Source organism: Mycetomoellerius zeteki, unplaced genomic scaffold (assembly GCF_001594055.1).
Source record: "Mycetomoellerius zeteki isolate Tzet28-1 unplaced genomic scaffold, Tzet1.0 scaffold72, whole genome shotgun sequence".
Classification (NCBI taxonomy): Eukaryota; Metazoa; Arthropoda; class Insecta; order Hymenoptera; family Formicidae; genus Mycetomoellerius; species Mycetomoellerius zeteki.
Genome location: NW_017257742.1, coordinates 308,701 through 327,030, shown reverse-complemented (window position 1 = coordinate 327,030; position 18,330 = coordinate 308,701). Strand labels below are relative to the sequence as shown.

The 18,330-nt window shown below is 36.7% G+C and overlaps 3 protein-coding genes across 3 annotated transcripts in view; 2 read left to right on the top strand and 1 right to left on the bottom strand.

The window, feature by feature from the left end:
- Positions 1–438, top strand: part of BicD (Microtubule-associated protein Bicaudal D) — an 8,493-nt gene extending 8,055 nt beyond the window's left edge. Inside the window, 2 exon segments of the mRNA XM_018458354.1 lie at positions 1–3; positions 5–438. The exon segment at positions 1–3 is cut by the window's left edge and continues 82 nt beyond it. Of these exon segments, the coding sequence (XP_018313856.1) occupies positions 1–3; positions 5–188 (187 nt within the window). The 3' untranslated portion in view covers positions 189–438.
- A 7,709-nt stretch (positions 439–8,147) lies between these two features.
- Positions 8,148–12,057, top strand: Bcs1 (Bcs1 chaperone). The gene is made up of 7 exons (XM_018458293.1): positions 8,148–8,785; positions 8,887–9,078; positions 9,341–9,480; positions 9,553–9,747; positions 10,506–10,739; positions 10,823–10,993; positions 11,069–12,057. Exons 1-7 carry the CDS (start codon positions 8,655–8,657, stop codon positions 11,281–11,283), a joined length of 1,278 nt encoding a protein of 425 aa, XP_018313795.1. The 5' UTR covers positions 8,148–8,654; the 3' UTR covers positions 11,284–12,057.
- A 712-nt stretch (positions 12,058–12,769) lies between these two features.
- Positions 12,770–16,799, bottom strand: LOC108729287 (zinc finger homeobox protein 4). Its single transcript, XM_018458335.1, has 7 exons — positions 16,686–16,799; positions 15,558–15,826; positions 14,641–15,130; positions 14,031–14,576; positions 13,597–13,847; positions 13,178–13,428; positions 12,770–13,094 (listed from the first exon to the last, which is right to left on the bottom strand). The coding sequence occupies exons 1-7, from the start codon at positions 16,797–16,799 to the stop codon at positions 12,796–12,798; spliced, it is 2,220 nt and encodes a 739-aa protein (XP_018313837.1). The 3' UTR covers positions 12,770–12,795.
- Positions 16,800–18,330: the final 1,531 nt, after the last annotated feature.

Sequence of the window (18,330 nt, the reverse complement as noted above, 5' to 3'; positions counted from 1 at the left end):
AGACGCTGAATCAGCTTCTGCGCCTAGCAGTGCAACAGAAGCTCGGCCTTACCATGAAGCTGGAGGAGCTCGAGGTCGATCGGGAGCTGCGCAACACCAGGAGACACGCCGCCGGCGCGAACGGACGCGGTAGACCGCGACTGTCGCAACAGACGAACCGTCCCCACTTAGGCAGAGATTTCTTCTAGAAAATGATGAAGATGTGGAGTAAAATATTCTGAGAGAAGCGAGGATTTTGAGAACCTTTTCAAATTTTTCTACTGCTCGTTGCCAGGCCCGTTTCGCGGGTCTGGAGGACTCTAGTGAGTATACTAAATGTCTTCTTCGTTAGAGAGAACGTCCGCAGTCTCGTTATCCGTAATAACCGTTTCGTTCGACGCGTATTTTTACAAAGGGATGAACGGGCACGCGTGAGTGCTTGAGAAAATGAAACAATAGAAGAAAAAGAGAGAAGGAAACGATGACGCCGTCCTCACTGATACGGGGGAGAATCGCGCTCGGTGAACGGGGGAGTAAGGGCTGCGTTTTGAAGGGCTTCGAAATGTTCAGTTTTACACCCCATGGATTTTGCTCCATATCATAGAGTCTCTTCAGGAAACTCTGCCTTGTGTTACCACTATTGTTAGTAGAGGAATTTAGGAATTATAATGGAGTGTAGGGATACATACTTTCGTTGACAGCGCCCCGCTGCTCGCGGAGTCGCCACGTGCGTGTTTAATGCGAATTATACGTTCCACGATGACGCGTGTAAACCGTGTCAAAACTGTTAAATCAGCGCAAGCGTTCTATTGATATATTCTCGATCGTTTTTATTGTACGGAGAGAACACTACGTTTCAGACGTTTCGATTCGTCGAACTCTATTATCGCTTCAGCACGTTTATTTATTAACGCTTTATGTATTCTAAATGATTCAAAGGATATTTTGTTGATGATCTGTAATGTAACATAATAATCTCCGGAACGTTTCGTCGGACAAAAAAAGCATAAAGGGGGATGCACGGCATAAGAAACGTTTGTAAGTAGATAGCGAAAGACGCAGGAATTTTACATCTCATACCACATAGAGACAATATTAAATATCGCGCGTGACCGGTAGCATTTATAATCAAAGTAGCGAGATGGAATGTCGTAGGCAAGTAGACTTGAAAATTTTAAAGGATAGCAGAATAAAATACACGATATAGGGACCCATCTTCCAAGTAGTATCACTTCAGGTTACACCCGCCACCCGGCTGCATCAACGTTCACCCATATGCTCATTTGTTTTATTTTACCGATTTCTTGTTGTCTGTGAAAAATCGTTTTATCCTTACGCGTTGTCGCAGGAATATTTAGTATGCTAGAAACGGGACGATCCATGCTCTGCGTTTCGAAGAGAAAATAATATTACAGAGAAACATATATGAGACTAATAATAATTTTAATAGCACAAAATATTCTATGAATATTCTTATAAAATATCAATGTTCTTAATATTAATTAATTTCAGAATATTCGAACATGTTTTATTTAAGTCAAGATTTTTTGTGCAACATCATTTCACATACGTTATATTAAAAAATATTATCACAAATTTTTATATTTATTAATTAAAGTGTAATGGATTAGCGTTGCATATTTTTTATATATATAGATACATATATGTTTTTCAAAGATTACATATTACCGATCTTGTCGACTTTATCCTCAACTTCTTATATTCCGACATTTTAATGTTCATTGACAATTAATATTTTAATGTTCTTTAAACTTGCTTTAAACTTTAATGTTTTTAAATACCGTAAGATATATGTATATACACACATATATATATATATATAAAGTACAAATACCGCATTAAATACTATCTCATATATATATATTATATATATATATAAAATACAAAAGAAATAAATCTAACTTGTGAGTTTCGCATAGGACGCAAGCAGCAAGCATTTCTCATCCACATATTTATATTATGCTTGTAGAAGATATTTAATTTTTTTAAGTGTCTGAAAATATTTTTTTACAATTAGTCCATACGACTTTACTTTATAAAATATTGCTCAAATATGGCAAATTCTTAACACGACTAGATTTAAATATAAACACTTCATTATTTAAACTAAAACATATTGATTCTTATCAAAAGACTTTGTCCTAATCATACGTGTATTAATATTACTTGAATGTTAAACTTATGTTTGCATGAAGAACGATGGCCATAATCTACAAACAAAACAAAGCAAAGCAGCTATCCACATATTTAAAATGTCGACGGATTTTCTAATAATTACTCAAAGTTAAGCAAAACCCACCTGACTCTTAACTGTCGCCCGAGTAAGAGTCTGAATGCTACGCTTAAGTCGCGTTTAGAAATTTCACTTGTAGGCCTATTCTGTAACTTTTAACGACAGTTCGATTTTGTTATACTATCGTTGCACAGCTTTTTCACTATGTAAAATACCTGCGCAATGACATCTCTAACTAGTAATAAAATTGTCATTAAATAGACAAGAGTAGGTCTACTGGGTGCATTCAAGTATCATTTTATTCTTGTTGTTCACCGAACGTTCCTTAAATAAGGATAAAATGGTATCTATGCACCTAATTGAACTTTTTGAACGCAGCCTTAGTTAAGCGGGGAGCACAGACTCTTGCATAACACATAACACGTAAGGCATAAGAAATTCAACCAATCATAGTTCTTTATTTCATGGAAAGGAAGAAAACGAAGGACTTTGATTGGTTTATTTTCTTATGCATTACGTGTTATGCGTTATACAAAAGTCTGTGCTCCCCGCTTTATTTTGAAGGAGAGTTGAAAGAAATCTGAACAACTTTGGATGTAACAACGTTTTTTACGCTCACATGCACCATTTCATCCTTGTTGTCTATCAAATATTAAACAAAAGATGCTTACAAGTGTTCTGAGCTCAAAAGCGAACGCACCCTATAAGTGACGAGGAACACCCGGTTAGAAAATCTGAACTCACCCTAGAGAATACACAAATATTTTTAATAAATATTTATAGAACATTTATAGAATATTTGTGTGCTATCTGAAGAATGCTATTTATTTCGATGTCACAAGAAAGAATTTTATAAATTTTAGACTTAGCAAATTATAATTCTGAACATATTTTTTTTCTCTTCGAGCCGCAGAGTAAGTTGTTCCAGGTCCAAGTATCCAATGCTTATTTTTTCTCATCGACGATCGTTATACGTTTTCTCGTTGTTAATTCTGGAATTCGCAACGCGCGATATGATGTTCTTTCGTTCGCAATTTTGTTATAGGAATGGCCTAAACATGGGCTCTAGATCATTTACGTTGACTTCTTGGCAGCTTGTTGAACCTACACCTATTGTTCATTAGAAGTTAACTATTATATTGAGTTACTGTACTAAATGCAGCTACTCGATGTACAAGTTTCATTATTTGTTAAGTTATGTTTATTTATATTTTTATGTATATGTTTTCCATTGTGAAAAAGGCGCTTCGCAAGGCAATTAACACTTGACGTTAATAACAATCGTCGCTGATCTCGTTCGGCGAGGTTACGAAGTGATTGTTTCAACAAAGGGGCACGCGACGAGAGCTCTAATTACAATTTTATTGATTACCGCTATTTGTACTCTTTTAGGAGTGTAATTATCGTGATAAGTGTGCTCAGCGCAACTCGCAGGATGCTCTTTTATCTCGATATGTTCTGTAGATAGATCGTGTATCACACACATATATCTTTCTAGTGATATATATGTATGACTTATAAAAATTACAAAGCGAATCATTCCAATTAAGACAACCGATTATATAACTCAATTACAAAGTTTCGAAGAAGTATCGATCATGTTAGTATTTTATAAATATTGTTATCATTGTATGTCATATTGTGATGTACACACAATTTAAAAATGTAATAGAGCGTCCTGCAAGATAAATTTTACATGTATACAACGTAAATGTCATGGATTTGTCAGTCAATCAAATTTGTTATGGCGGCTACTACTATTGTCTTTATTATCATTGCTATTATCGATATTATTGCTGCAATTGTATATTTATTATTGTAACTATTGTCTGTCGGCTTTGTCGCGGTACGACAAATTACCTAAAGAGAATTTATCGATCGTTTATCGACTATCAATCGATTGATCAGTTGTCGCTATTATATTATATCTATATCTTGTAATTATCGCGTCACCTGTGTCTACGACGTGTGTCGCGAATAAAGACACTATTTCCCGTTTTATACAATTCAACGTCGATCATATTTTATTCCGGAATAAAGCCATTTTTCTCAGATTTTTATTTCATTCGTGATTTATTTCCTTATTTTATGTATCTTCTTTTATACTATTAGTTTATTATTATTAGTTAGTAGAACGATATTATTAGTTCACTTTATTAAGAGTTACTCGCGCACTAACTTGTAATTAGCTTATTGCAATAACTCAATTAACGGTCCTTACCTCTTTTTAGATTTTAAAATTAATTGTAATGTCGAGATAAGAGAAGAAGAAACTCGTTTAATCACTTTAATCTACATTGGTGCACTCGTCTCTGGATAGTTAATTTTATCTGTTAATTCTAATTCCTAAGTAATAATCTGCGAGAGTAAAAGTGAAGTGGGAATATTCGTATTTAGGCGTTAGACACAGGTCGGGCTAATTTGTGTCCACAAACCGAGCCAGTCTCAGACCACCGTCCCTTCCCTTTTCGCCTCGCACCACCGTCGGGAACGAGCCAGGCAAAAAGAAAGATCTTTCCGTTTTTCGAGAAAGCTGTCCTCACTATTTTTCACGAGAAATTTCGTCCTCGACTCTACCTAGCCGTCCGCGCTGTTCCACGTGACTGGAGAGACATTAGCGTCAGAGAGATCCAAACGTATTAATTCGTATTGTAACTACAAAGATAATAATTGTAATTCGGGAACTGTGCATAATTATCGATGTTTAATAGCTATGTTATATTTAATGAAACTTCGATATTTATCTTTAACAGTATTATCTCTACTAATAAGATAATTGATGGGGTTTCTGTGGCTGTATTCCAAAATTCACTGCCAATGAATCTGAAAATCTATAAGTGAAAATCTCTAGTGAACGTAAACTATAGATTTTCAGAGGTGGCAGTGAATTTTGAAACACAGTCTATATTATAATTAAAACCTTTCTGCTTCTTGTTAATTGATGTCTGAAAAGATAATGAAGCACAATTTCCGAAATAGTTAAAAATAATGAATTAAATAGTCCAGTCGTGGAAGCGCACACCTTCAACAACTTTTGCCAAAAACAATTCTGTCCTTTCGAGGGACCGACATGCGACACGGTCTTTCAGTACATTTACGTCCTTCACAAAGTTCCTTCACGTCGTAAAAGGTTGCGTACCGGCGTCGTGAATTTCTATTTTTGCGTTATTTTATTGCATTATAATTATTCTGAAAAAATCTTTAAAAAAAATCCTTCCTCTGTTGTGCCGTTCACTTGTCAAGTTATCATTATCGACCGACATTGCATTTTAATAATCCATATTAATGATTTTTCACCTGCCTGTATCTTTTAATCTCCTTTAAACTCTGTAAATCGTATTTTCTGAAAAGGATCCCAAAGAGTACGCAACCGAGTTATTCGTCAAGTTCGTGTTTAAGATTATTAAGCTGAAGAGAATAAAAGAAAAGAAGAAAAATAGAGCGAATTTGAGACAGATCCAGTGAAGTAACCTAGAGAAAAGACCAAGAAGAGGGTACATCGTGAACAATAATATCAGGATCTGTCCGCCAAGGATTGGTAAACAGATGGCGGACAGATTTGCTCAAGGCTTCCACAAAAGCTCTTATTGCGTCCCGCCCGGTGAGCTTCCCGACGGTGGTGCGTTTAGATCACAATATGTGAGACTAGAAGTATGAGAGAGAGAGAGAGAGAGAGAGAGAGAGAGAGAGAGAGAGAGAGAAAAGAATGGGACTCAGGTAACGAGTCCGATTAGCTGTAACGGCATAGACTAAGAAATTAAGTTAATTTCGTCGGTTAATTTAATTAACCGACTGTGTATATTACATACTGGAATTATTAGCTCTAGGAGAATTCCATGGTGAACTCTCGATGTAACGACGCGCGAGTAAAACGTTTCGGCGGACGTCGGGATGCTGCGCTGTAATTGGGTCCATGTTGCATTTACGTGAGATATTTTTGCACTTTGTCAATCAGAGAGTCGGAGAAATTATTTTCTGGTAATAATTATGCGAACTGCACGACCCTATCAGAAGGTATTCCGTATTTTTTTTACTGTAACCAGTCGCTTCTAAAAGGCGTCATTGTTAATGTAGGACATTTTTATGTGGCACTAAAAATGAAAGATCGCATCGATTTTTTAATGCCTTATGACTATATGATATTAATTAATCGGTGTTCGCGGCTCCATTCGTGGACCTGAACATTTTCTTCAACTACGTTATGATTCTGAAAATTGATTGTTTGGAATAAATATTTCTCACATAATTTTAAGTTACATATAATAATTTTGTTCCTCGAATTTTGAAATTTAAAATGTAAAAAAATTATGTTAACTTTAAAGATACATTAAAACTAAGATACTAAATTAAGGCTCAATTAATTTTAAAATGAAATAAACAAGAAAAAGGACTATGAACCAAGCAAGATGTTTTTAATGCTAATATTATAGAACAATAATATAGATACATTAATAATAAAGGAATATTAATTTATAATAATTGGGCCCGCGAAAATAAGAAAAGTGAATTTGAAGCAAATATCGATTAGGATTAAATATTAATTGCATCCTAATAAATAATATGCATATAGCTCAATTAATTTGATATTCCACGGAAGATAAGTTAATTGTGATTACTAATGTCAATTGCATTTACATAGATTTATGTTTTAATTCTTTGACTTAATGTATAAATTTCTTAATGTATTAAGTAGCGAATGTAGGAACGTATTTAATTTAATTATTTAATTATTTACACTCTGTTCTCGATCGTAAAAGAAAAAGAAAGATCTTATTTGTAGCAAAATTTGGAGCATGGACCCAGAATATTGTACATATTGTAAATGCACTCTTTAGTGTTACGGCATTATTAATAATACATTGTCTAAAAAACGTACCAACATCGTGGAGATTAGCACGAACAATTTATACATACACATACAAATATTATACGAACGTCAACGAGCGTAATTATATTTTCTCCGTAGCTATAATAGACTGTTTAACATTAACGTAGAAATGATCCCGGAACCAGCTGACGTTTGTAGCAACTTCGTGATTTTTTTCTCCTGCGTTTATTGAGAGTTAATCGGTACGGGGATGCCAGTCATTTTAAATCAGCTCGGAAGTAGCTGTTAAGTAGATGTTCAGTGATTATTATTTGCAAGAATACATTTAAAGAACAGAGAAAAGACAAAAGAGAGAGAGAGAGAGAGAAGACAAGATGCGTATTCAAGCCACACCTGGAATTGACTTCATCAAACAATGGTACATTATACGTAGTAAAAGGTTCTTTTTGTAACATAAAATGAAATATAATCATTTGTAACAGAGGACTGCAAATTAATTTTCTAATCTTCTTTATCCTTTTCTTTTTCATTTTTTTCTCTCCTTCTTTTCCTCTCTCTTTTTCTTCTTTTCTTTCGTTTCCTTATTTAAATACATACAGTGATATATTTTTCTAATGCCGAGTTATATATTGATAGTAAGAAAAAAATTTTTACAATTAAATTTCCAAATGTTTATAAAATATATTCAATGTATTAATTTTTGTATTAATGTTTATCAATCGATTTATGTTACATTGTTATCTTAATTGTTCCATTTATATTAAATATATTATTATCGTATAAAATATAAAATGGACTAATATAAACAAAACATTAAATGTTACAGTTTGTTTCGAGTAGAAATAAGAAATATTTTTAACATCGATTTGAACGTGTCAACTTCCCTCAATCGTTATATGGAAATGAAATAAATACATTATATTTTTTAATGATATCTTAATTATATTTTTTTTCTGCACTCTTCGCTATTATTTTTTTAATAACGCATTACTCTTGAAGGAGTGCCGATTCGGAGTAATTAAGATCATCCCCAAAATATTTTAAATTACAGAGCTCTGTAATTATCGGCATTGGAATGTTGTTTCTGGCTGCATCATCTGCGACACGTGCTCGAATGTAGGAATTACGTGAAAAGCTGAAAGCATTTTTCACTTTTTAGCAAATTAACCCAAGAATATCCCACGGAATGTTGTACAAAACGTTTTTATGTGCACGTTTCTTCAATCGTAATGTTTGTTCTTGCATCATCATGTATCACCGATGGACATTGATAACATAACCTCTGTCCATTAATACTTCAACTCAAAGTTTATTTAGAAAATAAAGAGAAGACATCGACAACAGATTTAAAGATACAAGGCGTTATATAACTTTGTAGAAGAAAGATTGAAGACTTCACTATCCAGTGGAACAACATACTCCCATACTTCAACACATTGTATTTGTTTACATATAATTCTATAATGATTTTTATAATTGGAGGACTGAATGAATAAGTTTCCGACAGGGAGAGATTGTTAATTATTATCGATTCTCATCTGTAATATACGTAATAAATTTTTATGTTACTATCTGTGCAAATTGTGCAGCATCATGACACTTGTCGAATACGTGCAAGCTCTGTCTGATAATCCTTACTTTGGCGCTGGCTTTGGTTTGTTTGGCCTTGGAGCTGGAGCTGCCTTGTTGAGAAAAGGCGTTCAGGTTGGAGCTATATTATTTAGGTACAATGCTAAACACCTGCTTTGTATAGCAAACTTTATAATATTGATTGTTTTTATTAAGTAAAGTTTGTTTATTTAATTTAATATGTTATTTTTATTAGACGACATTATATGATCACTCTGGAAGTTCCATGTCGCGATAAGAGTTATCAGTGGCTTCTGCAATGGATCACGCACAAAGGCGCACGAAAAACACAGCATCTCTCTGTAGAAACCAGTTTCGAACAAAGAGAGACTGGTCATGTAAAAACCAAATACGACTTTATTCCTAGCATAGGAACTCACTTTTTCAGGTCAGGATATAGCCAAATTTTTCAAACGCTAATACTTCTTGCTAAAAAATAAAATTTGGGTGTAATTTAGTGACACAAGTCGACATAAACATCATTCTATCTTTCTTGATATTCAAAAGCATTGAGTAACGAAGACAGAACAACATTTGTTTCGCCAAATGAAAAGCTATATTGATTACAATTTATTTTAAATTAATTTATTTCAAACTAAAATTGAAGTTTCTCCGGCTTGACTGTCTTCAATCTTTTCTAATTTCTACAGATATAAAGGCAACTGGATAAAGGTAGAAAGAACCAGGGAGCAACAGACTTTAGACCTACATATGGGCGTACCATGGGAAACTGTGCAGTTGACGGCGTTTGGCAAAGACAGAAGCATATACTTCAATATTCTCGAAGAAGGTTGAGTTGTTAAAATATTTACAGACATATTATGTGACTCGGAAAATCAGAGGCAATTCTTAATTCGTATAGCCAGACAAATGGCTTTGAAGGAACACGAGGGAAAGACTATAATGTATGTTGCCATGGGGAGTGAATGGCGACAGTTTGGACATGCCAGAAAGAGGAGACCGCTGGAATCGGTGGTCCTAGATACCGGTGTCTCCGAGAGGATATTAAACGATTGTCGGGAATTCATCAATAATCCGTCGTGGTACAGTGAAAGAGGTATCGAATCGCAAACCTAATAGCGAATTCAGTTCAGCCACTTGCATTACAGTAGATTAGATAATGCACACTAAAAGCAGCTAGACATGAAATTAATGAAGTTAATGTATATAAATATTTTAAACAATTAAATACCCAATAATGATATTATCATGTTATTAAATGCTAGAAGTAAGAGCGGTCATTGTTAACCATTTCTATTTTTTAGATTAATAATATTCTTGTGTAAAAGATAGGATTCTAAAGTTTTCAATTTTTAACTAATTATGTCTTTTATATTGACAAAATAGGTTTTAATTTAGTTTTCCATTACTTTCTTTATTTTCATAGTAATTTATTCACTTGTTCCTTTTAGTGAATAAGAAACGTTGATAATTCTAGTGTTAACAGAATATCATTTCATTGTGGCAATCAAATTAATTATATTATGCCACTGCATTTAGATATTTTATATAAAGTAGCCTTTATGTATATTAATCCTGTGTAGTACGAGTGACAGAACTCACTATAAGGCTGCCTTCCCATGGAGAAAGAAATCACGCAACGGAATATTGACAGAAAAGAGATAGGATGAGGATAACCCTCGTCCTATCTCTTTTCTGTCAATATTCCGTTCCGTTGTTTCTCCATGGGAAGGCAGCCTTAGATTTATACTTTCTGTCCTAAATACAAACGTTCGATGTCGTTCATTAGCAGATCGAAAAACCGATGCTGCATGTATATATTTTTCCAAGAATTAGGAACTACAATCTTTCTAGGGATACCATATCGCCGGGGCTACTTGTTACATGGACCTCCAGGATGCGGCAAGTCCTCGTACATTACCGCGTTAGCCGGGGAATTGGAACGCGGTATTTGTGTTTTAAATTTATCCGAAAGAGGTCTGACGGATGACAGACTGAATCACTTATTAGCAGTAGCACCGCAGCAAACGATCATCCTGCTGGAGGATATCGATGCCGCTTTTACCAGTAGGGAAGATTCCAAAGAAGGTAGATTCCACTTTATGAAGCACAAACAAGATATTAGAACAATGAATGAATTAGTTATTCTCATATTTTGCTTTCAACTTCAGTTAAGGCAGCGTACGATGGTCTCAATAGAGTAACGTTCAGTGGTCTATTAAACTGTTTGGATGGTGTGGCTTCTACAGAAGCTAGAATATTATTTATGACGACTAATTATTTGGGTAGATTAGACCCTGCGCTCGTTAGACCGGGTAGAGTCGATGTAAAAGAATACATCGGTACGTATAGAAAAATAAGAGATTAGAAATAAAATTAACGAAAACCTAAATAATTATTTCGATGCTATCTTTCAGGATGGTGCAGTACAAATCAGGTCGAGCAAATGTTTTTAAGATTTTATAAGGAACCGGGCAAGGATTCCGGTGCACTTGCAAAGGAATTTTCGAACAGCGTCATGTCCTTCAAGAAAAACGTCAGCCCGGCACAGATTCAGGGATACTTCATGTTCCACAAAAGTAATCCCAACGCGGTCGTAAATAACGTCTCACAAATCTGGGAGCTCACGTGATAAAAAGCGGAATTGTAGTTGTAATTCGAAGTAAAGCTACATGTGATCATGCAATCGACTAGATTAGTGTTCCCTTTCTTTCTATAAAAAAATACATTTATATTATTCTTAAAGAAGAAAAACCAGTCTGCACAGTATGGATAATGAGTCTAATAATTGTTTTTATTTTCCCTTATAAAACAAATACAAAACGGGATGGAGATCTCAGTGGAAGTAGCTGAAAATATTTCTATTAATCGTGTGATATATACAATACATGACGATATTATCGTTGACGTAATGTCATGTATTGTAAAATACAACGGGTCACATTCTCATTCGATATGAGTACATAATACTCTATTTAATATCAATACATGAAGGAAGATGGGCATTTGAAATACCAACGAAATTTATCTACAATATCTCACACACTTTTCGTGTAACTAGTGCACTATTTTGCATTTGTACCACCGGTAATTGTATGCGGACGAATATCAATGTTGCTTTGTTTAAAAAAAACTATATAACGAATACTAATCTTTAATTGGATGCTGCATTAAAAGAAAGATTGGTGTATGTGAAACGATAATATAAACTTATGATAATGTAATGGCATTAATCATAAAAAAATTTGTTATTATCATAGAGAATATCATAGAGAAAAGGAGTTTGCACATTGGATTTTGACAGCCTGCTTGAAATTGATTTGCTACACTTTTCTAATTGAAACGTGCCAATTTGTACTGTAGTTTTAAAGTAGATTCATATATATTAATTAAATATATGGAATATATACTAAAGTCATTTATGGATATATATAACTCTCACAAAAAAAGGATCGAATAGGAGTTATATATCGAAAATAGATCTATCACTGGATTCGTTAAGAAGTTTCTTGGATTTTCTATTCTACATTACAGCTATTAATAAGTAGTTTACATGCCGAATTAGCCGATATTTGTGTCTAAATTCATTTGATATTCAGATCATGCTTTCTTTCAGCTGTTAAAGATATTTACAACATAAATGTTAAACCTTAATTCAATGAATTTGATCATATTGTATAAAAATCAATTTTTAATATACAATGATTTAATTATGTGACTGCACATTATTTAAAGAGAGGATATTTAGCAAAATAAACGTGACGTATATCTTCACTCTACTCTATACGATTCTATATGTACATATTATACTTTTCATGTTTTAAATTGGTCTAAACGCTGTATGGTATTATAAAAGTTTCTCTTTAAAGTCAATAATTTTTTCTTAGATATAACAATAAAATTATCGAGCTTTCTTCTTGCACATGCACATAGACGTATCTTCTAATATTGCAATTTATGTATAAGTTAAATCGTACATAAAAGTCGTAATGTTAAAATATTTATCTTAATCGTATTGACAAAATCTCTACATCACCGATTCTCAAACGTTTTCAATTGCCGGAATCCTTTTCATAAAAACAATCTTGCGGTGCTCTAATAAAATGATGGATCATATACGGTTCAGATTGTCGTACTGATGTGTCTAAAAACTCCAAATATACGGCTCGTAATTTAGAGGGTCTGTTTGTTCCATGTGACTGGCGTGACTACTACCGCCGACCATGCACGATGGATAGGCGACGCCGGAATTATTCGGGCCCGACACGGGTGGAACTATCGGTGCCAATCTGCAGTCCGGTCTCTGTTGCATTATTGGGCCCATCGGCATCAGTTGTGGTGCTGGTGGTGGCGGAGGTGGTTGTGGTTGCGGCAGTGCGGGAGGTGGTGCGGCAATATTATGCACCGGTTGCATTATGTTAGGACCCGAAACATAATTTGTCACTAAAAAGTGATTTAAAGAAATTAATTTTTTCCTCATATGTGTATATTATCAGGAAACATTATTATTATTATTCAACACTTACTGTTTCCAGGATTATGGAACGGTAATGCAGGCTGTTCCTGTATTATGTTTGCTGGAGGTGAACTCGCTTTTGGTGGTGGCGGCGGCTCGATACTTTTCTTCTTCCGCATGATACGTTTTTGACTGTTATTCATTATCTGATTACGTTTCTTATCACTACTCTTCCTCTTCTTTTCTCCCGGCATTTTCGGTTTGTTAGGACGGTTGCCGCTCGGCTGCCACAAATGAACTGTGTGGACTGCATTGCCTTCGCTAAAAAAAATACATAACATTAATTAGATTTTACTTTTACGTTATAAAAAATGTGTTTCGCAATTAGAATAAAAATATATTTCTCAACAAACTCAGTCTCTATAAAAATTTTTTAGAAGTTCCTAAAGAACATTTCAAAAGAAAAATTATACAGATAATTCATCTAACCCTTGCTTTTTGCCCAACTTCCAGCTGTGTATCCCAGCTTTGTGAAGCCTCTCTCTAATTGTATCCACGCTGCACTTAAGACCTAGCGCAGGTGCTACATATTTAGCGGCGGTGAGAGGGTGCTGAGTGGCCATCGCGACGATGGCCGCGTCCTGTTCCTTGGTAGTAATTCTACGTCGACCCTTTCGTTCCTTCGTTTGTACATTGCCTTCCTTATGCCAACGTTCTAACCATCTTTTAACAGTACGTTCCTGATTAATTCAAAATCATGTCCATGTAAATCTCTTGTGTTAACTTTCTCGAGTTTGTAATACAACTTTCATAACTATTCACATATAATCTAGAGATCTACAATAGATGAGACGTACAATATATGAATTACATCTAGCTTAATTTAAAACCTACCGAATAAGAGCAATATATTTTCGACATACCGATCTATCGATCGCCAGCGCAATGGACAAGGTGGACAGTCCAGCCTCGGACATTCCGATCATACGATTCCTGATCTCCACGCTAGTCTCTAACGTTCCCTTCGCTTTGCCGCCTTTCTTTGTTTTCCTCTGCCGTTCCGTTCCTGATTTCTTGCCTTTCCGCGACGATTTCTTATTCTGTTGACATTCGCAGGATGACTCGCTATTAGAACGACTGATTCTTAGAACGAATGAATCGCCAGAACTACACGTGTCCGATCCTACGTTCTCGTTCGTCTGCTCGAGATTAGGACGCCTGTCGGACTGCAAGTGCTGATGTTGTTGCTGAATCTGATGCTCCACGGTCAGTCGCTGCTGATCGAGATTGTGGTGATGAGACTGAGTATTCTGCTGATGCGATTGATCCTGCAGTCGTGTCTGTACTTGTGCCTGCACATGCTGCTGGGCCTGTTGCGCGTGATGTTGCTGCTGTTCCTGCTGTGTGTGTAGCTCTTGCAGTTGCGTCGGCGGTGGTGGATGCTCGTGAGGCAAAGGATTTGGTTGTCCCTGTAGACGATATACAAGCATTATATATATGCATATTTGTCTTAAAAATAATCAAAAGACAAACCTGTGGATAATGATGACTCCCTTGCACCAAATCCAACGGCCAATTTTGTACCATGTTCAATCCCGGATGTTGATAAATGGGCTGTGGTTGTTGCACTAGACTCAATGCGTTGCCAAACTCCGTCTGATTCGTGGATACAGAGGGTTGCATTTCGGTGACTTGAGGAGCGGAAGGCAGTGGAGGAAGATTTTGCTGAGGAAACACGAATTCTTGCTGTTGCTGTTGTTGTTGCTGTTGCTGCTGCTGTTGCTGTTGCTGCTGCTGTTGTTGCTGTTGTTGCTCGGTGTTTTGATTCTGCTTTAGACTTTCCGTCGGTGCACCATCGTCGGCGTACACCTCTCGAGATCTCACTTTTTTCAATGGATTCTTCTTTTTAACCGTAACATTATTCCTCTCGGACTTGTTCGAGTCTTTGGGAGTTTTCTTTTTACCTAATTGGGTACCGGTCGGCCGCCATACCGCTTGTTGAATCGCTGCGCCGTCTGCATCACTGGAAAATTAATCTCATAATCAGAGACGAGATATTAAAAGCTTATTTAGAACTAGCCTTATAAACAGAATGCTTGCTTTTTTACATTTAAAATCTGAGAGATTCTACTTAAACAATTTCGAATTGAAATAAAGTTACATGTTGTACGCTTGTTATATAATCTTTATACCAAGTATAAGCTGAAGGACAAAAGTAGAACCTATTGAACTTGACGTCTTTAATGTATTTCTACACGTATTATTATATATTTTAAGATTGCAAGATAACGACTGTTTTCTTTTCAGTTGAACCTTTGCGACATTTCTTTTTTTTCTCCAACATGGAAAGAAAAAGGGGAAAGAGATGAACCTTGCAAGAAGTTTAGCTAAAAAGAACAGACTTAATATTTGAAGAAAATCTAAACCAGAATGTACTTAGAAATATTAACCCCAATGGAATCCTCTGCATGTATTTGCGCGAGGGGCTCCAGTTGTGGATTCCAGCCTTGTGCAGCCTTTCTCTCACGGTATCCACGGAACAGGTGAGACCTAACGCAGGAAGCACTGCCTTCGCCGCCGTTATGGGCGTTTGAGTGGCCAGACGAATTATCGCTTCGTCTTGTTCTACAGTAGTGGCTCTCTTGCGGCCGCATCGCTCCCGTGTCTCCACTGTGCCTTCCTTGTCAAATCTATTCAGCCATCTCTTCACTGTACGTTGCTAAAAGCAGTCAAGATGTTAGCAAATGTATTCTTATTAGGCAGTGTCGTGAAAATTCAATAAAGCACATAAAGACCACTTGCATTAGGATTACAAATTAAGAAATACCACTTCTGTCAATGTAGATAAGCTTTTATCTCGATTTAATTTACGCTCTATCTTCTTCTAGTCTTAAGAACAGTAAAAATGAATCAATTCGAAAGAATGACTAATTGATAGGAATGTAGATTAACTTTAATCTCGGTTCAACTTACTCCTAATAAAATAAAAAGTAAATCTTATTGTATCTATAAGTTTTATCTTCTTAAAAAAAAAAAGATAAAAAGTAAATCAAACTGAGAGTAAGACTAATCTACACTGGTAGAAATAGACTAATGTAAATTAACTTGAATCTCAATTTAACTTACTTTTTATATATTTTCTTTCAGTTCTAAGAATTAGAAAAATCATATCCTTTCTAATTCTATCAAGATTAGAAGAAGATAAGTTAAACCGATAAGTTAAAGTTAATCTACACTGATAGAACTGGACGGATATATATAGATTAATTTTAATTTTAATCTCAGTTTAACTTACTCTTTATCTTCTAGTTCCAATTAGAAAAATCATATTTAAAAAAAATACTTATATCAAGAAGAAGATAAATTAAGCCAAGATTAAAATTCATCTACACTGATAAAAATGGACCAATGTAGATTAACTTTAATCTTGGTTCAACTTACTTTTTATCGTTTTTTAATTCGTAGAACTAGAAAAACAGTCAAACCGAGATTAAGGCTGATCTATTAATATAATTTCTATCTATAATAATAATGTTTATCTGTAGTTTCATAGAAATGTATACGTAAGATTTATTTACCGAGCAATTGACCGCGGCGGCGATCTCTCGCAGGCCGAGACCGGCCTCGTACATTCCCACCATCCGATTCCTCAATTCGGGAGTCGTCTCGTGGACGCCTCTCGTCTTGCCCATCTTCCTCGTCTTCGGGACAAGCGGGGATTTAAATCGCACGCGACGTGTGACGTACGCGAAAGGACGCGAATCACGTGACGAGAGGCGACCACCGATCGTCGCCTTCGAATCTCTTTCTCTCTTTCTTTCTCTCTCAAAGCTCGGCTTCGCGATCACACGAGAGCATCCTGGAGGGATCTGGATTCTCGCAGAATCGATTAACTCAACGGCGAGCGTCGTCGTCGTTCCCGAGTCGTCGACATCGCCGAGCGTCGTCGGAGAGCGTCTCGACGGGATCCTCGCGGAGCCGTCGGTTTCCTTTCACCCGCGGACGCGGGCACGTCGCTCCCGCATCGAGTTCGCGCGCGACGGTCACCACCGTTCGCCAAACGTCGCACCAGGTCCTTTCTGGCCTCTTTCTCGTCTCGCCAAAACGTGAGAGTCTCTCCTTTTTTCACCGCTCCTGCTCCGCGCCGCAGCGAGACGAAGGGATACCCAGCGGGAGGGACACGCGTTCGCGGTCAATACAACTGCCGCCGAGTACAGTCCGTTGAGATTCTTTTGTCCCGCGGCCGGCGTCGCGACGCCTGAGACGCGCGCGAGATGAGCGACGCGGCCGCGTCGCCGAGACGCGGATCGCACGTAGTCCAGGTTCCCGATCGCGCCCGCGGCTCGCGGAATCTCCGGTTCCTCAGATTCCTGGAGAGTCTCACTGAAGATCGTCGCGCGTCGTCAATCAGAGTCCTGCGGACTGTACCGCGCCATCGTCGGTACAGTCCGCGGCGATCGACGCGAGCGACAGGTGTGCCGTTCGAAATTCCGGGCCCTCCGACGTTTCGGCCCGCCGAAGTTCAACGGGGCGATCGGCGCACGATATGTGCCTGGTGTACCTTGGGCATCTTCCTCGTCGCGTTCCCGAGTCACGTAAATAAATTAACCACGTGGCGAATTCGCGACGCGAGACAATACTTGTCCTGACGCGGGACGGTCAATACTTGACCCGCGGACTGTACGCGGGAAAAGTACAGTCGGTGAGAAGGGCTGGGATACCGAATTGGAGTAAATCGCGTCGTGTCTAATCGATTTATTCCAACACCATGCGATTTGGATTAATTTGATAAATGTTTAATGCAATCTAAACGTTCGCAATGCGCCGTTCGGTTTGATCTTGTTTTTATAGATGACTAATCCGTTGATTGCATTATGGAGTACGGTAACATATGAGAGATGCCTTTTGCGACATTTACATAGCGTGGTCAATAATTCCACGGGCGACTGTACCGGAGAGAAGTGAGGTTATTCAGGGCCCGCGCTCGGATACGCTCGCGCACTTCTGCTGGAATTGTATTGACCTAGAAAACGCACGTGTCAGCCGCGCTTTCACGGGGAGTGCGTTCCATCCCAGACAGCACAGAATATTTATGATAAATATTTATTAATATTCATTTTTTGAAATGTTATATAAATATTTTAGACATATTTTTTTTTTATATAAAGCTTTATTTGAAATATTATTAAAATATAGACTAAATGTTTTATGTAATATTTATGA

Bases quoted from the DNA above. Each gene is read 5' to 3' on its own strand.
- LOC108729287 (XM_018458335.1), bottom strand. From the start codon at position 16,799: ATGGGCAAGACGAGAGGCGTCCACGAGACGACTCCCGAATTGAGGAAT. The intron at 15,827-16,685 runs GTAAATAAATCT...GACTGCTTTTAG, and splicing joins CCGCCGCGGTCAATTGCTCG to CAACGTACAGTGAAGAGATG. The intron at 14,577-14,640 runs GTTTGTCTTTTG...TATCGTCTACAG, and splicing joins GGAGTCATCATTATCCACAG to GGACAACCAAATCCTTTGCC.
- Bcs1 (XM_018458293.1), top strand. From the start codon at position 8,655: ATGACACTTGTCGAATACGTGCAAGCTCTGTCTGATAATCCTTACTTT. The intron at 9,079-9,340 runs GTCAGGATATAG...TAATTTCTACAG, and splicing joins ATAGGAACTCACTTTTTCAG to ATATAAAGGCAACTGGATAA. The intron at 10,740-10,822 runs GTAGATTCCACT...TTTCAACTTCAG, and splicing joins TAGGGAAGATTCCAAAGAAG to TTAAGGCAGCGTACGATGGT.